The sequence below is a fragment of the Onychostruthus taczanowskii genome, unplaced genomic scaffold, assembly GCF_017590055.1.
Source record: "Onychostruthus taczanowskii isolate IOZ18803 unplaced genomic scaffold, ASM1759005v1 scaffold24, whole genome shotgun sequence".
Lineage (NCBI taxonomy): Eukaryota > Metazoa > Chordata > Aves > Passeriformes > Passeridae > Onychostruthus > Onychostruthus taczanowskii.
In genome coordinates, this window is record NW_024499684.1 from 9397619 (window position 1) to 9424380 (window position 26762).

The window sequence follows — 26762 nt, forward strand, 5'->3', positions numbered from 1 at the left end:
TTCCACAGCTTCAAGAGTGGTATCAAAAGAGACCCAAAACTTGCAAGGGATATTAATTCACCTAATTGTAGCTACAGGTAAATATGATCAGAATGAATAGCAGCAAAAACATAATGGGCATTTATTCTATTCCATGACACAGGTGAATACATGCAAACAATTTTACAGCTTTCAGGTCACAGAAAGATTCTCCAGTGGCTTACACCCATCTCTACTATTGGCAGAAAGTGCACATCTGAAGAAGCAGTTCCTGTTTTGCCTGTAATCCAAAACTTAGAGAACCTTATTACCTTATCCCTAATCCAAAATACTCCAGGAAGGTGTACAGATTATTTCAATCAAAAAAAAACCTGGTTTTGGGTTTCAGACTTGAGCCTGTGCTACTTTTGGTGGAGTGTGAATGTACTGTGTTTGTGATAAAAAGCCAGAATCGTCTTGGCTTCATGATGAGTATTGAACAGAAAACTGCAGGCATCAAAAACTACAACCCCTGCTTCTTATCCACCAGACAAATCAAGACTAGAAAAGGAAAATGGTAAAAAAAAATTAAAATTTGACTTAAGAGTGTTAAAAATATAAGGAACTGTGATAGTCCTGTAATAAATTGCTGTACTTGAAAGTATACTTTTCAAATTTACCATTACCCACATCAGTTCCCCATACAAAGGAACACTAAAAAGTCAGGAATCTATTAACTCCTCAAATAAATGTTTTCTTCATTTCTTCAGCTTGTCAGACCTGCTGTTCTGGCCTTCTTGTCTTAAATCCCCACCTTCTGCTCTGACAATTCTCTCAGGTTTCTTATCTCCCAATTCAGGACAACACATGTCAAATGACATGATGGAAGGTGGAGATAACATTCAACTGCAGCTAAGAGAAAAACCTTAGGGTAAAACAGGGCTTCAGAGGCCTTGGAAAGGTCTCCCAGCTGTAACACAGTAGTGTGACCTCTCTCCCACTGCACGCAGCAGATGCATCCTGTTAATGGATGTAGATCAGGCTCAGGAGCTGACCCAGGAAGTCACAGAGCTGGCAAGAGACATGGAGCTGTTCTGCAAAAGAATGAGATCCAATCCAGCTCACGAGAGAACACAGAGCTGACACCAGAAGGCCTTGCTAAGTAAGATTCCAGGGTATGATTACAATGGAAAACTCTTTTGACTGTCATTGCCTCAGGTCTTAAAGCTGACTCAGTAAGACTTGCCTGTGGAGTTTGTTCTCCTGACACAAATTTCTTCCAGTTTGAAAGGACAGGCCTTCAGCCATGGTGGGGGCCAAGCCAGGAAGCTGATGTTTGCATATTAACAACTGATACAGGCCACCTTTATTGTAATTTAAAAGCCTGAGACCTGACAGCTTTCTACTACACAATATGACTTTCTTCAACATTAAAAGTTGAGGACAATGCACTGGGAACAAAATCAACTTTGCATACAAATAATGCTACCAAGGTTATAACCCAAAGTATACTCCTTAATTTCCTTGGACAATACTTCATTTTGCTTACAGTACTCATATAATCCTCCTTCCCAGTGTAACTAAAAACTACCAGTGTGGCTGATTTAACAAAATATACTCTAAAGCTCAAGTACAGATCTCAGAGATTGATGCAGTTTTAGCATTTTCTGCTCTCAGAACCTGACCCAAAACCTGGACTGGCTGTGAACTCAAGCACTTCCTCTTTCCAAACTATGTAATGCATGTCCACTCATACCCATACGTAAATAACAGTGGTGGAAACTTAAGGCTGTGTGACAGTACCAAAAAAAAGTCATCTCCTTGCTAATGATTCCTTTTTCTGCTCATTTATTTAGAGATATTGATCCAGCAGAACCAATTTATTTCAGGGTCTTGTCCTGACATTGGTGATGTCAGTGAGATAGGATCATCCTGAACAGTCAAGGTGAAGTGGGGAAAAAAAACCCTAACAACCGACAAACCACCATATTTAATTGCTGATAAAACTCTTTAGACAATGACTGTTTTTTTAAGCCTCTCACTTGTCTTGCCTACAGAATGAGGTAAGATGATGGTAAGGTAAGGATGAACGAAGTAGCTGCCCCTCTGCTAGTCTCTTCTCTCTGTAATTATGCAGCTGGTTGCCCCTTACAGCAGGAGGTTTGTGAAATGGAGTAGCTGGAAAGACCACACTCTAGTGCCTCTAAGTAGTTATGGGCAAAAAGTGAATGAATCTTCCAAGAGAAATCCAGCACAGATGCTGTGAACTCGTGCTACTACTTAGTCTGGGTCATGGTGCCTCCAGCTTTATTCCAAAACTCATGCAAAAACCTGAAACCACTTAAGGGTAGAACAATAACATCTGAGTGTATAACAATGAAGCACTTGAATCCTTGAAGAAAAAGTAATGGCATGCCTGAGTGGCCTAATGGCAAATAGTCAGAATTTAGTTCATCTCATCTGGCTTCCTGCATCAACAAAGCCAGGGAGTGGCTAGAAATATTCTGGGATGAGAAAGGAATCTCATTTTTCTTTTCATAAGACAAAATCTATTTTTTCTTCTAACATTTATTTGTGTTTCTACACGTTTGCTATTCATGTATAAAACCAGAACTCTTTACTTGGGAAGTAAACAAGAAAATATGATCAAGAGGGGACAAAATTATAAGATGAGGGAACCTTATTATGATGCATTTAATGTCTATATGCAAAGACTGTGATTAGCCCTCCAAAACTTGGCTAATGCCTCAGAGAGCCTGTGTGCATCTGCTTATAGAAACAACATGAGAGCTCAACCACAGTAGCTGCTAGAACCTCAGTGTCAAGGCGTGACCTAAACCAGTCTAGAAACCCTTAATCTAAACACTCTCAGGGCTATAACTGGACTGGTCCTTCACTAGAGAGCTTGGCTGTCACAGCAACTACCTCAAATAGTCTGGATAAATGAGCCACAAAGTCACACAGAAATAGCTCTGCTAGTATATGTGGAAAAAGCCTAGTATAAAAATAGATACAACTGTGCCAGGGGAACACAGCTTTGCTCGGGTTAAACTAGTTAAAGGAGACAAAAATTTACTTCCAGCAGGGAAAAAAATCCACCACCAACATATTCTCTTTCTCTAACCTATCTGCATAGCTGGAGACTGTGTCAAAGTGGCCATAGTGCCATAAGTCTAGTGGCAAAGGCACTTTTGGAGCAGAAATGCTTTTAGAGACACTTTTAGGGAAGGAGAAATCAGAACCTTGCATAAGGATGACACTCTTCCCTCTGCCCCTTTCCTAAAAGGGTTCAAGAGACTGGAGGATCAATGTATGATGAAAATAATAGAAATAATAAGCAAAACCGTGGGCAAATGTAGCACCTTGAAAGCACAGGAGAAAAAGAGAAGTCTTGATGCAAGCAGAAAGCAGGAACAGACAGAAGAGGGCATGTGGCTGTACAGAATGGGTGATCTCAGAAAGGGAAGGAGAAGCACACATAACTTCAATATCAGATGGCAAAAATACAGAAGACCACTGAGGTACCTAAAGTATTATCTCAAAAAGGCACTGACAAAGTAAGAGGAAAGACCTCTGAAAGTTGTTGGTTAGAAGAAAGATGGGGTGGGAGGAGGGACATTAGAGGACGGGAGGTGAGATAAATTATGGATATGATAGAAATCTGAGGAGAGGGGAGCAGCAGACAGAAGCTAATATTGAGGTAGCAGACAAACAGATGCTGGTTCCTTCCTGAAACCCTGAAATAGCAGCTTTTGCAGGCTGCATAGGAGTGCACCTCCTGAACTCATGGTAGGTCAGAGAAAGGAGTTCTGACCATTAACTGGAAAGTGCGGGCATTTAAAATAGCCTGAAGAGCAATGAGGAATAATACTTATCTCTGAAAATATTAGCACATAAAAAAGAAAAGGAAGCATTTGTATTACCTCCTTATCTTACTCTAGCAAATTTTCAAGAAGAACAAAATGTACCCATAGCATCACTGTTATTAAAAACCTTGGCAGGTTTTTAATAAGAAGCAGGAATTTTATTTTCTTCTGCTTTTCCTTTGACACTTCACTAAGTTCTCGTGCTACAAAGTTAAGTACACATGAATGCCTGCCATGGCAAAAACAAAAAGCACAGTTCATGATTTTGGCTTGTCCTTGTAGAACAGTGGTACACAATATTTTCTTAGTAAAATGTTTTTATGCACTTTTATGATTAATGCTTATTTAAAGCATTTTGTTAGTATTTTAACAGACACAAATTTTACTGTCCTCACAATAACAGAATTAACCATACTTACACAGCTATAAATATACAACCAGGTCATTGACCAGCATCTGAGATCAACAAAACAATGTATTGCCATATTCTTATACGAGGTTGAACACATTATGTTTTGTCTTTCCCATTAGAGAACATTTACTGTTCTATATGTAGCTTAAGTAGTATTGTCTTTTAAGACAGTTACTGTAAAAATCCCAAACATTTATACTTACAGTTCCAGGCCTTGTGAAGTCAATGTTGTGTGTTACAGTTTGTTTCAAATGATTGTTAAACAAGCAAGCACAAACACTTTGAATATACTCTGGTGTAATCTAAAAATTAGGAAACAAAATGAGAACAGGATTACATAAAACTTACACTTTCTACCAGACAAGCATTTCTGTATTAAAGGCTGTTTCTTTGGGTTTTTTAAAGAGTAAGAAATCACACACCTGAGGCTCACTGACACAAGCACAACATCTACACACAACTACTATCCTGTACAGAAAGTTTAAAAAACTGTAAAGTCTCTCCATCTGGGAATTGTTATGCTATTCACCAGACTAGTGCTTAACACTTTCAGAGAGTCTAGAAAAAAACAGATTTTGTCACACCTCTATTTGCAAATAGATTTTTGTGAATCAAAAGGTTAAAAATCAAATCAAACTAAAAAATGAAGCAGTTTTGAGCTTGAAACAATGCTGACGTGTTGTTTACCTAAAGAGTAGAACTTACACAACTGCCTTGTACAGCAGAGAGAATAAATATGAATTACACAGTCCAAAACTTTGTTTTTCAATGCAAAATATCTCAGTGGGTTTAGTGTTTTCATTTTGGGAAATCTACATTTCAACAGAACAGCTTAATTTCAGGAGAGTTATTACCTTCCCCAGAAGAGAGGTAAGAGGACTGAGATAATGCTTCTGTATTATAGAAGTGCAACTGGGGACACTTTCGATATTCCCAGACCTTCCGCAGGACAATGAACCCCTTCAAATTCAGAACGTGGTAACTTCACTATCACTTTATTCAGTACTCAACTCCACTTTGGATCGGCAATGACAGAATCCAGGATCCCTAACGGAAGAGCACCCTCAGCTGGACACCTTGGGAAGCACCAAACGAGTGCCAGGCACAAGGCTCGCAAAGGAAACTGAACACCATCCGCAACCAAAGAGAAGCAGGGTCCGGCTCCCGACCACACAGGGTAATTGGATATCGCCTGGAGAGCACGGAGGTGTGAAACGGGAGGCAACAAATGAATGACTGTGATTTTATTGTTGAGCAGATACCATCCCCAATCTGCTGTAAAGCATAATCCACCCAAAAACAAATTCTTCCCTGCAGTAATAGTGAACAGTAATCCCAGAGCAGAGTAACCAACCACATGGTGTTCGTGCTGATGACAGGACGAAGGTACATATTGACTCTTCAGCAGGCAGCACAGGAAATGCCAGGTCATTCTCCCTGCTAACAATTCACAGTTCCTTTAAAAGCACCTAGAGGCCACTAAAATCTGCCATAACAGCCTTCAGGTTACACAGAACTTAAGCTCCCAGAGGAGCACAACACATGAAAAAGACAATCAACTTCATATAAAAAATACTCCTAAGAAAATTGTACCTCCTCCACTTACATACACGTGGCTCATTTCACATCATGAATAACTCATTCACTCCTATCTCCCTGTTCCATTTATCAATTAAATTAACAAGTCCAGTTTAGCAGAACAGAGCAAAGCTTTTCCTTACCAAAATTTTGGATAAGAAGATTATTTCCACTGCTGTGGAATTCAAAACAGACTGAAATTTTAAATACAGTTGTTGATGGGCTGGACTGCAATTAGTAATCACCAAAGTGCCCTCAAATAACTGCTGCTGCCAAAGCTCAAAAGGGGATTTGCACAAGAGATCTGTGATGTCTTCTGAGCTGGTGATAATTTTTTCAAGATTTTTGAGCCAGCAAAATTCAACCCACTTTTTGTACTTATTTTATGCTCCTTCACCAGGGCAATGGGAGAACAGCTCATCCAAAGTGCTGTGTTTCATCAGTAAAGAGCCACAGCTCTAACAGAAGTGCTCGTAACTATGAAGCTTAATTCACCCTTTGGTCTCCATTTTCTGGGGGTGTGGAAGCAAGTGCACATCTGGGTCATCTCTTACCATCTTGCCAGTGACTGTGGCCTCCAAAGAATCCACCAGCTCTGCAGTGACTTCAAGGAGACCACGGTAGTCCATCTGCAACTTGCGCAATCGTTTCAGGTTGGTCATGTACCTGTGCTCACGCTTCACTAACTGCTGATGAAGATGTTGAATCATTTCTGTCAAGAGAACAATAAAAAAATTAATAGCATCACCTATTCAAACAAAAGGACAAAAGAACCCACAAGAATTTTTGCTGCTCTGAAGGGACAGCCTCAATTTCTGAGGTGTGGAATTTGCCTACAAGGATAATTTCATGCCTCTAGGAAGATTCCATTTCATTGCAACACCTACGAATATTTATTAAGCCTTAATTGTCCAAAGAAGCAACTGCTTCACAGTTACAGTAGCATTACAACTATAAGGCAGTAAACATCACTGAATATATTTGTGAAGAAGATTATCCATTACTTAGTGCTTAATGGTAAACTCTGTCACTCACTTTTGATGTTCTCAGTTTCTGAAAATAACTCAAATTTGTCATTCATTTCTATCTGAATAATTAAAAAGTTACATTTCTGATACATTTTGTTCCTTTGGGTTCAATTACTTTTGAGACAAAAGCAAACTGAGTACCAGAATCTGTGTACTCCACCCCAGTCTCAGATCTAGCCAAGCCAATGTTCTGCATGGAACTGGGCACTGAACCTGGAGCTGTGGTCCACAGTGCAGAATTCTGTGACCAGACAAAACTGTGAAGGGAGGCACAATAATTCTATTGTTACAGCTGATGTCGTGTATTTTGTTAGAACATTATGTTTTAAATTAGTTTGCTGAAAATCAGTACTGCCTTAGTGCTGTGAAAGTGGCATCGGGCCCATCTGCAAACAGACACAATATTTACCATAGGAGGTTTTGTTAAACAGTGGGAAGGAACCAGCTTGACTGTGGAGTTTCAGACAAAAGTAGGATTCCCTCTCACAGACTGAAAATCTTTCTGGGTTTAAGTAAAGTGTTCTAAACAGCCCAATATGACACGGTTTATTTCACTGATAAACGATAAGCCACAGAACCTGTTCAAGCCCAGCAAAATGCACTTAAAAAAAACCCAGACCAATAACCAAAACACCACTGTAACAGTAACATTAAGCAATCCTGATGAAGCTGCTAAGCTTTTTACAATTCTGTAAGCTGTTACACTAATCTCAATCAATATTAACTTAAAAATCAGTGGAGTTAAGATGACTTCCAAAGACAATCAAATTATTCAGCCTTGATGATAATAATTCAACTTTGATTTTGTTTTTATTTCACAGCTATTACTGTTAAACTGCTACAACAGCTTTAATATGATACAGCTTCAAAACAAGAGTATTTTTCTAAACTAAAAAAAGATTCTGAGAGCAACCACAGCACAAAACTAGCTACTCCAGCACTTTATTCTGCTGCCTAGATGAGCAAATGGGAATATATTTTTATTTAACTGTGAATAAATTTCCAGTGGACATATCTAGAGCGTGACTTTCACTCAGAGAAAAGTTGGAAGTACCAAATCACAAAGCATAAACCTTCTCAGAGTTTGCTTACTTTTCATAGCCCAGTGGATAGAATTTCCAGTGATGAAAATATGTCTTCCAACTGCAGTCAGCAGGAAAAAACTACATAACCAAAACTCAACGCAGCTCATGAACACTAGTCTTGGAAATTCAGAAACAGGGTCCAATTTTGCCTCTTGGCTGTTAAAACCAGGGATTTTCAATAATAAACTGAGAAAAGGGTGTCAGAAAGGAATCACAAAGTCTTGGCATATCTTGCAATTTTGTATCACTATCTTCTCACACCTAAGTAATTTTACTGAAAAGGGGGAAGTCTCATGAAAGCTTCTCCTGCTGAAAGAGCAGGAATCTCTCATCACAGGCAAACAGTTGTTCCAAGTTCAGACAGCTGCTGGAAGAGCTGGTCCTGTGCTGCCCCATTCCCTCACTGCATTCCTGCCATATCCCTTTAACAGCATTCATTTAGACAAACCAGGGAGCCACCATCCCAGGTAAAAATTAGTATTAATTTCCTTGTTTAAAAGGTTAAATCATTACCATCCCAGTCCAGATTTGGTAAAAGGAAATGGTACCTTTCAGAGGAATTTCAGCTGACATTTATGTCATCTTGCAGCAGTGATCAAACTGCACTATTACAGGAATCAGAGTAACACTGTGGCTTCTCTCTTTCCCAGACACAACTCCCAGCACTGACAAATGCTTTGTACATGTGATAAGCTTATCAAGGAGGAAAGAAAGCTCTGGACCAAACACCTACCAGAAACATTATTCATATGCTGATGTAAAGAGGGAAAAATACAGAAGACTAACTTCCTGGTGTTGGAAGATACAAGACACAGTAAAGCTTGTGACTCTGCCAAATGAAGATGCTGGCACTGGGTATCATCTGAACTACTGCATGTTTCTACCAGAATTCTTGCTTGCTCTCTCATGTGTGTAATTGTCAAGTCTTCTAACTCCAGTTCCTACAAGCAGCCAAAGAGTTACACATATGCACTTAATTCCATGAGAACCTTTTCTCTCTAAGTGAGAGATTCCTTTACAACTTACCTACACCTGAAACACTTGTTTCCTGAACTTGTGCTTGCTCTGTCTCTTTCTAATCTCAGCCCACCTTCACATACTTGTCCAGAAGCACTGATCCAGCCAGCTGAGCTCCTGCACACAGTGAAGCAGAGCTCTGAGCAGAGAAGCTGCAGGCCTCAGGAGCTGCTGTTGGACACCAAACCTTGCTCTCAGGAGAAGCAGGAGTCTCCTTCTTGCTTAAAAATTACTACCCATATTCTAAACTGACATTTTTACACGAAAATAGCCAGACTTTAGCAAATCTCTAGACAAGTAGATCAGATCACACTCCACCTTCTCTAGTGCAGGAGCCTGACACACTTCCACCACTCTCCCCCTTCCCAAAACAGTGGAAGAGTGGCTGAGAACTCATCCACTGATTTGTAATGAGGCAGTGAAGGCAACAGCAGCTGAACACATTTCCAAATACTTCATTCCCTCAGTTCCTGTTAGCAGAGAGGACACAAAGAAGGTCTGAGGCTCTCTGTGCAAGATGCCAACCATTCTGCAATTTTTTCCTTTCCAGCCAAACTGAAAACATATGGGAGAACTGTAAGTTAAGCACAGCTGCCACACAAATAGCTTTGGAAGTCATACAGGAACTGAAATTTTTTAGCAAATGGATAAGAACCCAAACTGTAGCAGGTAAGGCAGGCAAGGCAGGCAAACATACTGAACACTCCAGGACACCCTCAAAAGCATTTACACCACCCCACCCAAACTTGAAGTACTTCAGCATGTCAGACTGATGACTGGCAACTATTTACAAAAGGTGTTTTCAGGGCTCTGCCATACTGCTTTCATTCATGTGTTACCTATAAATTTCCTTTGCATCTCCCCTTCACTGATAAAGTAAATATTCTCCAGCAGCTAAAGTAAGTGCTGTGGATCCCATTTGATGTGAGCAGGATACTGCAAAAATAACCTCTTGGATCCAAAACCTTCATATGAGACAGTCCTCAAATAACCTTTATGAAAAATCCAAACTGACTCAACCTCCAAGGCATATACCAGATCTGCAAATTCAGGCTGACCTGCATGAATTTAATTCCATGACAGTCCCTGCACAAAGCACAGAACCTGCCCAAATTAAAACTAATTAGGCCCCAAATAAGTCAGGTACAATTGCACAGTTATTTCCTTTCAATAAGAGCATGGGACTATTGCCTTCAGGAAAGTCCTCCACAGGGAAAAAGTGTAACTTCTGGAAAATAAAAATCCAAGAGACCTTTCTATTATTCAGTGAAAGTCTCATGATAGAACACAAAGCACAAAAGAACAAAGAAAACACAGGGAACTCACACTGAGAGAATACCTAACTATCTGCCTAATTCAATCTACAAAAAGTAAATCCTCAGGATAAACATACAGATAAAATAACTCAAGAGGAAAAGTAATTTTAAGAATCCAACTGGTCTCATATAAATCCCTAACTAGAAAGTATATACAGACAGTCAAGTGAAAAAATCAATGAAAAGTAGTTGGAAGCCTAAGTTCTATTTATTTAACTGATTTTTAAAAGGCACATGTTTCAAGTGTTACCAGCATCTAACAGGATTCTGTGCTGAAATTATTATTTCTAAAGGGCCACAAGTCACACACATACATTGAAGTGTGTATAAGCAGCTTACCTCAAAACGTAACACATCAGCACATCAGCCAGTCACACTTAAATGAACACATTCTTATTCAGGATATACTAATATGCACTATTTTAGGAGGTACTATTTAAACAAAATGAGTAAATAGGAACAAAAAATCAACCTTGTCTAAGATCATCAAACAGTCATCAGAACAACTGAATGAGACATAAAACCTGGAAAAAAAACTAGAAAAGGAAAGCTGGTATGCACTTTGTATGGAGCTCTCCACTGGTTTTTACCATGTTTCAGAACAAAATAGATGTTTAACACAAATCCCACTACTAGGTCCCTTCCCACTTCTAACCCATATTCATTGACTGCATGAACCTTCCTGAGCTCAAAAAGCTATCAACAGCTATCACCAAAGCTGGGGTCTGGATTTCCAAGGACTTTCTGCTATGCATCACTGGCTTCCCCACCCCTGCAGGTAAACCTCCCACTACCTTCACAGCCCCTGACAATTTTACAGGACATCCTTACCACAGCCCAGTATTTACCTTTGTTGCACTGTCCACTCTCCTTCTGTTGCACGAGTAAAAGCAGATCAGGAAAATGTGCACATTTTCAGTGTTTGTTCCAGAGACTCAGAATGAGAATCTCAACCAAGTCAGATATTCCTACTATCCCAGCAAACAGCAAGTGCCTGATGCTCTACAGAATACATAAATCAACAATAAATACATAAAAATCTCCTAAGTGCTCGATTCACAACATTGCCTAGGGACTTGAGATCTTTTGCTGACCTTCGAGTGACCAAATAATTTCTAGAACCCTTAAAAGCCCTGGAAAATTTTCAGCTAGTCCCTAAGACTAAAAGCTTTAGAAATGCTAAGAAAGAAGTCAGGTCAGGTTGGTGCCTTTGGGTATCCTGTATTTATAGATGGAAACAAAGAATGATCACATGATAAGCATGTAGGTTCATATGGATCTGTACATGGTCTTTATATGACTTTTTCAAAAGTTTATTTTTGAATGTGGAATATAAATAATGTTTCATGTCATAAAAACACTGAACTGCAAAGTTACTGCAATTCTGCAATAAATCTTAGCAGCATACTCTTGCAATAAATTATACTGCCTCTTTACAGTATTTCTAATTATCTGTAAAGTGTTTTCTTAGAAGGATACAAATATAGTGAGAAGCCGAGGAGTCTGTCTGGCTTTAAGAGCCAGAGACAGGAACGTTTCCAATCTTGTCCTTAAATCCAGTGTCCAAGAATCCTTGAAAAGAAAAACAAATAATGACAGTTGTTCACCAAATATGTACACTCTGCAGAAAGCACTGCTTGGATCACAGCAACTTCCCACTAGTAAACAAGGCAGCCAGCACTGGATTTAAAAGATTTTCCCTTCACTGTTACTGATGTGAATTTGTTTGCTCACTCCCCATGAAAGCATACAGAAGTCAGAGGGGAGTTCAGCATTATTCCTAGATAGGAGTTCTACAAACATAAAGCATCTTTATTTCAAGTACAAAACTGTCACATAGTGTTGGTGGCTTATATACACACACAACAACTGCCCTGAAAATAAAAGCACCTTTAAAGACAAGCAACTTGAGAAAAAATTATTTTCACATGTATTAAATAGAGTACAAAATTTGTAATTTTGCACTGCTCAGTTTTCATCCTTTGCTCCTAAAAAGATCTGGGAATTCCAAGTTTTGTCAATAACTACTGCAAGCATCATGACATGACACTGGTGGGTACAATGTTTCTAAAATAAGGATTTGGAGAGAAACAGCCAATGCAGGAAAAACAGACCAGCAGAACAGACCAAGAGCATTAGCTGTCCCCTGCCTGACGTAGTGTCTCACAGCACAAGAAAATAACAGTTAAGGGAAAAAGTCAAACTACACCTCATGTCTTCTATTTCAAGCCTTCAGTGAAGCTGGCTTCTGCTTGAGGAAAAGTCAGCCAATGAAAAAAAAGTTCTGTCTTCCAAAAAGTACCAGGAGCTCCCTAAATTTACTGCTGTATACATGTATGTTGCAAGCTGTTCTCACAGCTCAGATTTGCCCTTATTTCACCATGCTGGAGAGTGTACAAAATTTACTTGTTGCATTTACCAACTCAGTATCCAGACAGTGGTGTACCACAGCACGCTGTATATTACCAAAGGAACCTTGTCTCCTGCAGAGAGGAGTGCATATGATTTTTTAAGATGCATTACACAAACTGACAGGAACTCCAGCTATATAAAGCATCAGATGCCTGAGAAAAATATATGCCATAAGAACTCTGCTTTGTAAACTAGTGACTCACTGCTGCTCTTTCTCAAACATAAAACAATCCGTGTTTCAACACTAACATGGAATGAGTTGAACAATTCCCACAAGAAAATATGAGTGAGTGTGGACTAAGAGCTTGGACAGTGGGTTACTCAGAATAAACCTGAGGATCTTGTCTTAGATAACACATTAAAAAAATGCTGCTAAGTATAATTAAAAAAGAGTAGTCATATTCCATCTCTGAGGTCAACCAGTCTATCTCATTATTTATAGCTAGTCCCAAAGGAAAATGGCAGCATATGCCTTTTTTTGGTGTTAAACTGGAGCTCCTCATCAGCTGGTACACCCAAAGCCAGCCGAAAGGCAAGTATCACTTAAGCTTTGATTTGGTATCAAAAGCAGTGTGGCAGCAATGCAGGCTGAAGACATCTCCTTGCACCAGAGTGGCTGCCCACAGCTGCTCAGCCAGGCCAGCACAACTGTCCACATGGTCAGGGAAGCATTCAGAGCAAATAACTCTAAAAAATACTACACACACTTTACAAACAATTTGTGTAGGTATGTGAGTGTCAGTCACCACAAAACAATCTCTGCCACACAGATACTTACCTGGAAAAGTTCTTTAAATGAAGGATGTACCATGGGGTTTGGAACAAAGGGCAAAGCATAGAAGGGAAGAAACTCTGTGGTCTGGCTCAGTGCAGCTCCTTTTGTTTCCAGGTATGCCTTGAAATAAGAAATCCTTTCGTCAAGTTCGGCCTTGTCCTAGGAAATAAAGCAGCAGATTTAATTTAGAAAATTGACATTCTGAATGTACTGTAAAGCTGGCAAATAAAAGAAGAGACCCAGATTTGAAATTCCAGTATATTTGTTATCTAAAAACCAGTATTTATTTAACTGGAGAACATACTGTATGTTTTCACCAGTCATAAAGGAAAATGTAAACCAATGCTGTTGTTTCTCTCAACCAGGTCCAAAGAAAGAAGAGATAGGGAATTGCCTTCTGCATGTAAATTATTCCTGTTCACTTCAGGCTAGATTTTTAAAGAAAAATGCCATTGCTACACTCAGGGCAGAGAGAAAACACATACTTTGGACATGCTTTATTTCAGTGGTAAGTGCAGAAACAAAAAAATCCACTTGCACAGCAGTGGGAAGTGGAGCTGGCACACAGAACAGAACAAAAGCTCCTTAGAGGCTGGAAAACAGACTGCAGGCATCCAAATACTCCTGTAGCAGCTGACAGGTAAAGGCCAGGAGCTATTAAGCCCTGGCTGATCTGGCTGAGTCCAGGCTTCTTAAATGTCTCTTCATCATGAAAGTCCCATGTAACAGAGATTTTGTTTTAAAACATCTTGGGATTTATAGTTCTCAGCATGATATATTGAGCTGGCCAAAACTGAGCTTTGCCATTTAATCAGAAATTAGTGTATTTCAACTCACAATTTCAGTGCAAACTCCAAGCAAAAAATAAATGTTCTAAGAATCTGCTATGATCTACAATTACAAGTGTGAAAATATTGCCATTTTGGTATTTTCTGAGTTGAAATACTTCAGGAACTTTGGGACAAGGACAGCTCCAACTTCCACCTCTGTACTCCACAATACAAAGGATCTGGCTGAACTAAAATGCAGACTGTGGCCAAGACTGGATACATACTTTTGGAATGATTCTTAGAAAATATCCCATCCTCATCCACAGTAAAGACAAATAAATGAAGTAAAACAAACAACAGCAATCTGAGGTTTCAATTGTGAACTAAACTTACAGGCTTTCCCATAGTTTGTTTCAAGAGGAAGGTGGCAAAGTAGATGTGGAGATAGAACTCCAGGTTCTGAGCAACTGGATCACTGTCATGGACTGAAGACAAAATATGCTCCTCCCAGAGCTGGAAGAAAACTTTCTGATCACCATCTTCAAATGCTGTAAGCATTTCTTCCTGTGAAAGGGATAAGCATCAAGTGAAACCCCAAACACAGAAGAGCCACATCTTCTCAGCAGTAGGTTAGTGAATGAAGAATTCCAGTGCCATCTGAACACACTTCCAATTAAAAGTTTTATTCACAAATGTCCCACCATTCAATGACCACCCAAATGTTCTTTCTTCACAAATCTTTAATATCTTTGAGAGCCTGAATCAACCATCAATACAAGAAGCAAAGTCCACATTTTAAGCATATCAGTAAAAAAGTAGTATAAATCAAAACTAGTGCCTTGAGTTCAAAATGACTGCAGTTCTGAAAGAAAAATAACCCCAACCCCAAACTTGAAGGTTCCTGTGCTGGAAGAAGACTGCCAGGGGATTTCTTCAAATAATCAAGAATCTGTTCAGACAATTCACTGTTGCAATAACTCACAGGGTGGTTAGTGACCTCTGTTTTCATTATTACTCAAAGTAAGTTCAAATGATGCATTACCTGAACAGGCAATGAATCTTCTGAGGAAACATCTGCTGGTTTAGGTAGTGGCTTCCCTTTTATTTTACATTCCTTTTTAAATACTTTCACTGTTTCTTGAAATCCAGCAAAATCCAAATACTGCGAGATAAAAACATAGAGGAACAATATTTGTTAGATGATTAATGCTTCAGTAAGTGATGAATCCTCTTTTTAGGTGATTAATGCTTCAATGAATGGCCCATGAAATGCCAAAGTTTCTCTGCAGGATGGTTCACAAATGTCAAAGACTGCAAAGTGATAAATCAAGAACTGATACCTCGTGGTAGGAAAATACCATTTCTCCATTTCCTCCTGCATCCTAGAGACAACTGAGTACATCATCTCTGAAAGAATGATGCCTCTTGGTTTAGCCACTAATTTCATTCGACCAAAGAAGAAAATTTACTGCTGGCATTTAATGGACATTGAGCCTTTTGAACTGACAGAGCATGACAGGAGTCAGCACAATTTCAGAGTGTAGCAACACTTAGCCAGATAAATAACTCCAGAATTCAGGCTTCAGTTACCAATGCCTGGCTCTGAATGCAAACTCTGAGAAATCTTGCCTCGCAAGAATCATCAAAAAAAAAAAAAAAAAAGAAATAAAGAGAGAAAACTAACCTCTTTCACTAGTCCAAGCAACTCAGCTTCATATGCTAAAACATCACCCATTGCTAAGGGCTGCTGCTACTTCTCATCGCTGATAAAGCCTGAAAATGATAAAGAAGGGGGTGTTAGTGCAGAGCACAGGGCTCACGCAGCACAGCCCTTCAGCCACAGCATCTCCACAGGGTACGAGGAGAGACACAGACAGACAGACAGACAGACTCACAGACACACACAGGCACACACGGTCTACCTGCCCCACTCTCACCTGCACCACATCCCACTGCCTCACATCCTTCCTGTCCCATTCCCTCCTGCTCCACATTCTGCCTTGTCCCAATCCCCCCTATCCCCCACTCCCACCCGCCCCAGGCCCCCCTGCCCCCCATTCCCCGTCCCTCATTCCCACGCGTCCAATTCCTCCCCGTCCCTCATTCCCAGGTGTCCCAATGCCCCCGTCCCCCATTCCCACCTGTCCCCCAACCGCCCCGTCGCCCATTCCCACCAGTCCCACTCCCCCTATCCCCCATTCCCAGGTGTCCCAATCCCTCCTGTCCCCATTCTCAGGTGTCCCAATCCCTCTTGTCCCCCATTCCCCCTGTCCCCCATTCCCACCTGTCCCAATCTCCCCTCAGCCGCCGCCGGTGTCGCCCTGGCAACCGCGGCCCCGCCCCCGCCTCGCGTCCTGCGCACGTGACCGCTCTCAGCCAATCGCCACCCGGGACCGGCGCGTCACGCGGCGGGGCCGTGCCCGCGGCGGCGGGGCGGACAGCGCCGCCTGTGGCGCGGCGGGCGGAGCTGCAGCGGCGGGTGCCGCGGCCTGAGGCGGCTGCGGGGTCGGTTCGGGTTCTGAAATGATGAACGGCCTCGGCCGGGGCTCTCGTGCCACCGCTCCGCCCTAGGCAGGGAAAAGCCTTCCCGCTTGGAAGTTTCTTTTGAAAGAGATGTCGGGCGAGGAGGGCAGAGCTTTGCAGGGAGCGAGCGGGGCGGGAGGAGGCTGGAGCCCGGCCTTGGCACGGTGGGATGAGCCGTGCCAGGGCCGCACTGTCCAACAAGTCCTTGCCTGATGGAAGCCCCGCCAAAGCAAAGGGGAGGATTGGCCAAGCCCCCTATCGAGTCTTTTCCCCTTTTCAATTAACAGTGCTAATGAACTTTTCTGTGGGTGCACGGAAATAGCAGAACAGAGAGCTTCACCATCAGGAGAAACATCCCCAGTCCCAGCGAGCCTCACTGCCCTCATCACAGCAGCACAGCTTTGGTGCTGCCACCAGCCAGACCAATGGCCGCCTCTCCAGCCACTCAGGAGGAAACTGCAGAACCTCCAGGCCTGCGAGAGAAACAAGCATAAGCTTTCTTCACTGAAGGAGCCCATGAACTCTGCTGTCCAATGCAGATGTTTCCAGCAAATTATTTTCAGCTGCTTCTTGCCCACCCCTGAACACCAGCTTTCATGCTTAAGCTAAAAATAAAAAAGATCTTGATGTGAGGTTAAATTAAACAGAGAATTTGCCCAGCCCTGCAGGAGCTATCTCAGTTCCTCCTCTGGGAGGGCATGGTGGGGAGACAAAAAGTTAATCCATTTCGGTTCTCATTGACACAGAATGGAAAAAAACAATGAAATGGGAGAGCCACCCTAAAACTGAGAACAAAGACACTGCACCAATATTTCAGGCCCTTCTTCCTTTACTCTGAAGGGGAAAAATTTGTTCCACGCTTCATCCCTTGCAGGTTATCTTGGGAGGAACAATGTCCCCATAATTTCTGCTGACAATTAACCTTGCCTGTGCAGCCATTCTTCCCTGGGTCACCAGAGCAGCTATTTATATCCTTGGCCAAGGATGCTGTTGCCACCAAACCACTGTCCTTCCCCTTGGCCAAGCCTGCCCCAAGGCCGTGGGCAGTGAGCCCAGGGTGTCCCCCCACGCACTCTGCCCTGCTCCCCAGGACCTGCTGCACCTGGACCCTTTACTGTGTAGACCCTCCTGTGCCCATTTTCTGCTCATGCTCTGCAAACACAAAAAAAAATCCCAGACATACACATTGCTGAACCAAATCCTGTCAGGCAGCAGGGCCCACCAGAATAAGTGCACTACGCAGAGATGTCTGGGATTATGGTCCTGAGTCACCTCTCTGTGGGTGATTCTCCAGTGGCAGAGACACTGATGGCTCACCTGAGCACCTGCACAGGTATTTCCTCTAAGCGAAACCCAGAGCTTCAGCTGTGCAACCAATGCCAGGAACTGAAGTATGGAGCTCAAAACAAAACTCCAGATCCAGGCTACTGCGAGCTGGAACATTTGCCCACACAGAACAGGATTTCAGAAGCCAAGTCAAGCCAGTTCCAGAGGCTGGGACAGCATCTCCTCCCAAGACACAGAGCATGGGCCAGGCTAATCCCACAAGTGCTGGAGAAACACATTGAACCAGGTCTGCCCAAGCAGTTACTTTCACTGAGAGATCAAAGACCATTGCTTCCACATAAAACCACCCTGGGCATAGATCAGCACCCTTGGTTAAAGGCCTTCAGACCCATCAGAGGTTACAAGCAAACCATACAAGCCTTGCAGAGTCCTGAAATGTCCATGATTACCAACTCTTCCATCCTGCCACTGCTGCAGGCTCACGGTGGCCCCAGAGCTGGGCTGAAAACCCAACCCGTCACCAATGCCAAGAGCAGCAAGCACGGGGAGAGCCTGGGGCTGGCTGGCATCTGGCAGGGGTGAGGGTGGAGGGTGCTTCAGCCGCCAGGATGCAGGAGATAAATGGCCAACATCATCATCATTATCAGCAGTGTCCACCCTTCACTCTGAAAGGCAAGGAGGAAAAGCTTTGCCTGGCCCTGGGAGGAAGGGGAGAGATAAGGAGGGTGATGGGGAGAGGTGAGAGGATGAGGCCACTGAATGCCTGCAGGGGAAGAATAGCAATGCTGGGGGGCTTAGGGCTCTCAGGCCCCTCCTTGAAGACCTCTTGCCTTGGGAGCTTTACCTCCAACATGTCCATAGCCACTTCAGACCCAGCATGGTGCCAAGCAGGGGGCTTGCACCCGAGTTAAGGAGGGGAAAAGGGAGGCTAAGGAAATGTTCACGGCCTCCTGGAGGGACTCTGGGATCTGTCAGAGCAGCATGCTTTAGAAGTTATTTAATTTGCACAAGGGTTAATTGAGATGAAAACCCATTAGTCAGGAGGGGTAGAAGCTTCCTGTCACCCCCGCCTCTCCCTCTGGCAAAGTCAGGAGTATTTAGGTCCAATTAGCCCCTGACAAACAATCAGGGTGGGTCCCTCTGCAGCATCCCCAGACAGGCCCAGGAGAGCAGCACTTCCTCAGCACTAATGAGTCACTGAAACAAATGGCATTATTCAAAGCACTGAGCCAGTCCCGCTGTTACTGGATTAATTTGACTGAGATAAAGTGATCACACAGGTTTCCAGAGCCTTCTCAGAGGTTTTCTAGCACCTTTCCAGAAGACTTCTGGACATTTCCTGGCCATTTAATGGATGTTTTTCTAGTCTTTCTGGAGGTCTCCTCTTGTATCTCCAAAACATCCCTAGACTCTTCCTAGAGGTTTACTAGAACCCTTTTAGGGCTCTGTAAGCCTCTTCTAACACTCACAGGCTGGCATCCTGGAAATTGAGCAAAGCTCAGCACCTCATTCAAGCACTAAGTGACCTCAAGTGGTCACAGAGCAGCACCCTCAGCAGACTGATTAGTAAATTAAGGAATTATGTAGAGATTAAAAAAAAAAAATAAAATTGCATGTATAGGATCATTCTACAGTCTGGACATGTTTTGTAACACAAACTTTCAAAAGCACTCTGTAGGAACATTTCTAGTCCTGTCTGGAGTCTTTTGAGCACTGTCCTGTGAGGAATCAGCCTCAGCTACACACGTGTCTCATGAGACACAGATCAGCATCTTCCTGTCCCAGGTGGAGAAAACAGCATTTGGGGGAGAAAGCCAAAACAGTGGATGCTTTTCTATGAGTGTTCTCAATCCTTTTCACAGTCAAGAGAAAAAACCCACAATGAGTGGCAAGACAGGGAAGTGAGGACAGGCCAATTCCCAGTGCCCTCCAGGTGTCTCCAGCCTGGCACACATGGCCCTTTTCTTCCAGTCACCAAAATCTCCTCTAAAAATCTGTGTGTGTAACCTTACCTTGTAGCCCCAGAATAGCAGCTCAGAAATCAGTTTGGGACTGAAGTTTTACATTTGCTTGTGCTAAGGGAGCTCTAGGGAAACATCACTGCCAGAGGCAGTAGGGATCTTACAGGCACAAGAGATTAATGTAGCACAAGAATGAGGAGTCCTCCATGGTGCCCCAGGCTGTACCCTGTGGCTTGGTGGGAGCTGCTCTGCACATACAGATTTACATAGCCTCACTGAGGAGCTGCAGCAAGCATCGGGTATGTTTTGATTACCCTGAAAAATCTGTTGCAATTAGAAAAGTGTAGCCAAAAGTCCCATGAAAAGCAGCAGTGTTCACAGCTTGGCCAAAGCGCCAATGCAGGACTTTAGGTCCTTCTGAGCCAGCTGTTTCCAGCATTTCTACTTGGACTTTAGGAATACTCTAGCAATATCTGGCCTCTGTCAGGCTGCTGAACAGCCTGGAATGAGGGGTCTTCTCCTCCCAGTCTTTCCACAGTATTTTACAACACAAGGCATTACTACACAAATTACCCGAAGAAACACCACACACCATTATTGGTTGGCATTATAAGAACAAGCTGGAGTAAAGGATACAGGTATCCATTCAAAGGGAAGGAATTGCAGCACCAGAAGACTCACCAAGTAGATTTGTCCACTTCTGTTTCTTGCACCACAATACCAGGTCTTTGACCATGGGATTGGAGCAGTGGTTCCCTCTTTGTTTGACAATAACACTGTCTGTAGCCATTTCAGGTTCATTCTTGGTTCCACTCCATTGGAGAACAGATCTGGATAATGCTGAGAACTGCAAGCTCTAACCAGTAACCTGAGACATTTCAACTTGAGGGACTTCTGCCTGAAGCCGAGGACTCAAAACTGGTGTTCAGTCCCACACCTCTGCTCAGTAGTCCTTAGCTTCGCAGAGGACAAAGGCAGACTATCCCATTGCTGTAGTAGCATTCAAAAAAATAAACCATCTGCCGAAGAAGCTCCCAAGCACTACATGCAAGATCTTCCATTATTACCAATGCACATGAGCTGGTGGTATGTTCACATGGATAAAATACTCTCCCTACACACAGATACAATAAAAACTTCATTGCACTTATGTGCTGTTTCCAACGATGGAGCTTCACCCAGCATTTGCTGGCAGCAGACCAGGGCTGTAGTCTCTGGCTTGCTGCTGAGACACCCTTTGAAGTGTTACAGCCCTAAAGGTGAAGGGCCAGCTGGATAGTGAATGGTGGAGGACCATTCCTTCCTTCTGACTGTTCCTCATTCCATATCCCTGACTAAAATTTCCCCTTAGCTAATGATACACATCAGTGTGACAAGTTACATGCCTGGTCCACTCCATCTAGGCCTGCAATGTAACCTGCTCATATCAGCTATTTTGCACATATTTGGTGAAAGCAGTGAAAGCACACACACAAAAGAAAATGGTTTCTGTGAAACAAGGAGAAACATGCCCCTGTTTCCCTATCATTAACACCCAGAGCCCTTTTGTCAGCCCCACACCATCACATGAATACCAGGATAAGTGAGGGGGAAGATCACAGAGGGAATTTGGAAGCAGACCTCATCAGTGCAGCTGCTGGCAAGCAGAGACCTGCCTTCTGTGGCATCAGTGCTATGGCTGGGCCAGGCTGTAGTTGAGACCCTGCTCAGCCTCAACAAGTGCAGAGGTGTGCACAGATCCCAATGATTGTACAGAGGAGGAGTCAATCAAGCTCTGCTGGACAAGGATCCACAACTTGAGTTTAGTTTTTAACATTTGGGGAGAGCAAAAGTTGTTAGCTTCTTTTTTTTTTTAAGCCAGTTTTATGTCAAGAGTTTTTAATATATTTATTTGAAAACAAGGTTTTGTGAAAGAGTACACTAAATAGCATATATCTGTTCTTCAGCCATAAAACACAGACTATCAGCTTCAGCTCAGCTCAGATTGGGGCTGCATGCACTGAACATCAGATCTCAATAGGAAGGTCTTCATGCCTGTCTTTCTGATATCAAGCATAGTGTCTTCTTCAGATGACATGACCCTGGAGGAGGGAGAGAGAGAAACCAGAAAATCAAATGCATTTAATTAAGGCTTCATCTGGTTGACCCCACACACTCACCCGAGCCTGTCACTGACACAACATTTGTAGATTTTAGCAAGGAGTTTGTTTTCCTGCCCATCCACCAATTCAAGACCATAATCTCTGTTCGTGGGAGTCCTGAGACATGCCAGCCCATATTTGGAAATAAAGCAACTGGATTTCTGCCTCTCAGTGAGAAACCTGCACATCCATTCAGGCAGTTTAACCAAGGAACATGAGAACTGCACCATTTATTGTCTGAAACAGATCTACTACTAGCATACAGAGGCCATGACTGAAGTGCCTTTAAATTCTGCTAAGAACTGCTGGGAAGACAAGGCAACTCCAGGAAGCAGAACAGTAGTTCTGTTTTGACAAATCCTGGCACCCTGAGGTCAAGTAGATGACAGCTTTGTTATGTAAACTACTTGCCCCTCTGGGACCATCTTTCAGGAGCTGACTAGTCCCTGTGACCCCTGCACTGCTCTCTGCCCAGCCAGGCTCTACTCAAGAGCAGTTAAGCCTGCCAGATTAGAGAGCAGATCCAGTACAACAGGGTCAGGCCTGACCAAAAAGAATGAACCTTGTGGACTTCTAAGCTGCCAAACTCTTAAAATTAGGACAGAGCTTTTTTCTAAATCTGCCACAGAAGCTGTCAAAGAGCTAAACCAAGAGTGCTGAGTTCTGGCAACTGCTTCAGTTGGTACAAAGAGGCTTTTCCTCCACTGGGATTGAAAAAGGCGACTCTGCACACTACACTGTACCTCAGGCCTTAATCATCAATGTACTCAAAGGGCTCTGGAGGTTCAGGTTCTTGCTCTTCTTCCTCAATCTTCGGACCATGAGCTGCCACAGGTTCAACCAGCTCCTCCATATCCTCACTGGTATCCTTCAGGATGATGATGCCTCCAATGGAAAGCTGCAAAACAAGTGCCATGAGCATTTAGAACTGCTTGCCTCTGCCTCATGGTGGAGTGTTTGTGGCCACAGAGTCTATCCTAGGCAATGAGAGACTCCTCAGCAGGAGTGAGTTTCAAAGAGGAGAGCAAAGCATCTGACACTCACCTGGATCTCTGCCTGGTAAGGTCATGGAACAGGCAGAGTCTATCCAGGCTACTTTTTATATTTCTTCTATCTAGGTCTCGGTTCAATAGAAGTGACATCTGAATTCAAAGCTTTACCCCATTCCCAGGCTGGGGCTTTCCACATGAAAACTAACTGAACCGTAATAGCTTTATAAGGCTCATATTTTCAGGTTTACAATACTTAGTGAGACTCTCTGTGTAGCTGTGTCCCAGGAGATTCTCTGAAACAGAGACTAATCTGATCACTAGTTTCCACAGAGTGAGGAATCCTATTAGCAGAACCCCACAAAAACAAAGGGGAATTAATTACAAAGATCACAACAAACATGCTGGCAGCACCTCTGGGAGTGAAACACAAGGTGCAAAGAGGCAGTGCTGTGTCACGGCTGGCTGGGATCAGGGCTTTGGCCACAGCAGGATTCTGGGCTATAAACAGCATTTCAAAGAGGTCTTTTACTCTGGCAATCCCCAAAGCAGAGCAAAGGTCCAGAACGGCTCCATTCCAAAAGGCTCCTTGGTTACACACCCTAATCCCAGCAAAAACTGCACTGTTCTGTTCTCTTCAAAACCAATTTATGGGGCTTTAAGGCAGGAAACAGCTCCCCCACCAAGGACTCTGCTTCTTTTGAAATTGAAGCAAACAGACACATTTCAGTTAGTGGACACTTATTGGAACACACAGCAGATCTTCCCAATCCAAACAGCAGTTGGGTCACCTTGTTTTAAAGGGTTGAAACTAAAAAACCCTTCCACTGCTTTGCTCAAGAACATGTTTCAAAAGGGAACAGCAAACAGAGAATTCCAATGTGCTGATGGAATTCCAGGAAATCCTTTTATTAAAAACATCACTATTTTCCAGGAAAAAGTATTACTACTACTGAACACCATTTTCCCATGCGTAATCCTGGAAATGGGGTTAAGTCAAGCATGTTATTTCTTGAATAAAAATAAAGGGCAGAAGACTTTGACTCAGGAGATTTAGCATTCAGGAGCCAGCTTATCAGATTTGCAATATATCTGAGCATCTCACAGAGAAGTTAGTTACCCCTTGGGCTGAGTGCTAAAGGGCCTTCTTCATTCTCCATCTGACAATCACATGCTCTCTCTTCTCTATGTTTACAGGAGCTGAAGGAACTTTTCTAAAGCCAGATGTAAATCAATAGGAAGTATGTTCAATGAAAAAAGCCCTCCATGTAGGTATAAATCCCACTGCAGGGTAATAAAGCTCCAGCACAAGTCCTAATGTATTTCACTGCTTTGACATTGAACCTAGACAACTTCTCAGCCTATTTTAAAGATCATGGTTCAGTCTTTATGTTTCCAGCAATGTCATTAATACACAGAATATGTCTGATTTATTTTCATGCTGGACATTTGACACAGGTACAAGAAGAAGAAAAAATAAAGCAGCATTAGCACAGTGAAAAGGTTTGCAGCAGCTCTGACTTTCCCCCAACTAGAACTGCCTGTGACCATTTGCAGAGAGGGACATTAAAAAAGGAAATATGACAGCAGCAAAGCTGCAAATCTCTGCAACACATTCCAGTGCTGCACCGGCTGTGAGTTCTCATGTACACACAGAACTTCTGGGCCTTACACACAAGCCCAGCACTGGGAATGCTCACCAAGCACATGGACTGGGAAGGTGACACTTACTGGTTTGAAAGGCTGGTACCGGCAGCTCTCTGTCATAGTGAGAACTTTGAGCTGAGCAGGCATGACTCTGGCTGGGTTGTCCAAAAGCTGGAAGTTTGGTTCAGGCTCTTTTTTCTTTTCTTTTTCATCCTTCTTTTCATTCTCATCCTGTGGAGGGAGAAGAGATCAACCTGATTTCAGCAGTAACCTCTAACCTTTCACAGTTTAGCAAGGTAAGGTACAGTCAGGCAGCAATTCCACAGTGTGGTGAGAAACCATTCTTTTGCTGAGGAACATGGTAATATTTATCTATCAGCTGGCACAGAAAATGCCAGCATGGATCTAAGTGCTCTTGACAGGGCAATGCCTCACTCTCAGCTGCAGATGAAAGCAAGTTCAGCGAGAGGTAGCAGTGGAACAGTTTAACCTCTGCTTTCCCTTTCTCCTGCCTTTTCTGTAAATTCAGTCATCACTTTTTCTCACAATTGAATATTCTTTAATATTATTACTGAGCACATGAAAATTTTCAAAAGCTGCCCTTGTATTTTTGCAGCTGTGAAGCTGTCACTGACATTTCACAGTACTGGCAGTGACAGCAGCTCACCCAAAATGACTCGACCTCAGCAACTCGCTAGGGAATTACAGTGAATCCCTCCCTTATCAATGACTCAGCAGCTAGAGAGAAAAGCAGAAGGAAAAAAACCAGTATTCTTTACATACTTCAAAAGTTTGGTCATTTTTCCCCTCTTGCTCAGAAACATTTGAGTAGCAAAAAAAAAAAAAAGCAGAAAAGATGGGAACAACCAATAGGAAACTATCAGAAACACCAGTGAATGCATGGCACGTCCTGTAGCAGCAGACAGGACTTTCTCTGGCACACAGCTCTTTGCTGTGCAGATCCCTTGGAAGCTGTGGATTACTAGTCATATAACAGACATAAGAGGGAAACAGGAAAGCAATGATACCTCTGAAACATTAGGATAATGGCAGAACACTCAACTCAAACACAGCAGGTGGCAGCAAGCTCCCTGTTTACTGTCCTTGCTTTTCTGCTCGATTCAGCCAAATAAACTTCAAAATTCTGGCCACACACATGGACACAACATGTGAACCCCTTCTAATATATTGCTTCCTCTCAACACCTGCACTTAAATGTAGGTTGTAGAAGAAATTTAGAATTTTAGAAGAAACATGCATCTATTCAGCACATTTTGCTTACTATATAGAACCGTAAGAACAACTCAAAGAAAATACAATGTTTGGTGACAAGGAAACTTGACAAAGGAGAACAAAACCCAAACGCAGAGATTATACCTTGCATGCATGAGATGATGAATTTTCTGGGCCAGCTGCATGACATTCAGTGCCTACAACGTGGCCACACCTACGTAGGTCTGGGAAGGTTATTTTACATACAGACATTTGATCTTATGCCACATGTATGGGGTTTGTTAGACTAAAATTTAAATTAAAGAGGCCAAAAGGGAAAGCACCTGTGGGTGCTGGTTGACAGTGGCTGAGCATGAGGCAGCATGTGCTCAGGTGGCCAAGAAAGTCAGTGGCATTGTGGCTTGTGTCAGCAGTAGTGTGGACAGCAGGACCAGGGCAGTGACTGTCCCCTGTACTTGGGACTGGTGAGGTCACACCTTGAACCCTGTGCTCAGTTTTGGGCCCCTCCCTACAAGACAGACATTGAGGTGCTGGAGCATGTCCAACAGAACTGGGGAAGGGTCTGGAGCAGAAGTCCTGTGAGGAACAGCTGAGGGAGCTGGCGGGGCTCATCCTGAAGAAAAGAAGGCTCAATGGGGACTTATCACTCTCTACAACTCCCTGACAGGGGGTCATTCTCGCAGGTAACAAGACACAGGACAAGAAGAAATTACTTCAGGTTGTGCCAGGGGAGGTTTAGGTTGGATATTAATAAAAATTTCTTC

At 42.8% G+C, this 26762-nt stretch overlaps 2 protein-coding genes across 2 annotated transcripts in view; both read right to left on the minus strand.

Moving 5' to 3' along the window:
* Nucleotides 1-17322, minus strand: part of ARMC9 (armadillo repeat containing 9) — a 56974-nt gene extending 39652 nt beyond the window's left edge. Inside the window, exons 1-9 of the mRNA XM_041405686.1 lie at nucleotides 16502-17322; nucleotides 15902-15990; nucleotides 15260-15379; nucleotides 14611-14781; nucleotides 13451-13606; nucleotides 11740-11832; nucleotides 11109-11133; nucleotides 6369-6526; nucleotides 4440-4538 (exon numbers count right to left, since the gene is read on the minus strand). Coding sequence (XP_041261620.1) covers nucleotides 4440-4538; nucleotides 6369-6526; nucleotides 11109-11133; nucleotides 11740-11832; nucleotides 13451-13606; nucleotides 14611-14781; nucleotides 15260-15379; nucleotides 15902-15952 — 873 coding nt within the window. The 5' untranslated portion in view covers nucleotides 15953-15990; nucleotides 16502-17322. The remainder of the gene's footprint in view (nucleotides 1-4439; nucleotides 4539-6368; nucleotides 6527-11108; nucleotides 11134-11739; nucleotides 11833-13450; nucleotides 13607-14610; nucleotides 14782-15259; nucleotides 15380-15901; nucleotides 15991-16501) is intronic.
* Nucleotides 17323-21856: 4534 nt separating this feature from the next.
* Nucleotides 21857-26762, minus strand: part of PSMD1 (proteasome 26S subunit, non-ATPase 1) — a 65424-nt gene continuing 60518 nt past the window's right edge. The window contains exons 23-25 of the mRNA XM_041405685.1: nucleotides 24850-24996; nucleotides 22873-23027; nucleotides 21857-22069 (exon numbers count right to left, since the gene is read on the minus strand). Of these exons, the coding sequence (XP_041261619.1) occupies nucleotides 22881-23027; nucleotides 24850-24996 (294 nt within the window). The 3' untranslated portion in view covers nucleotides 21857-22069; nucleotides 22873-22880. The remainder of the gene's footprint in view (nucleotides 22070-22872; nucleotides 23028-24849; nucleotides 24997-26762) is intronic.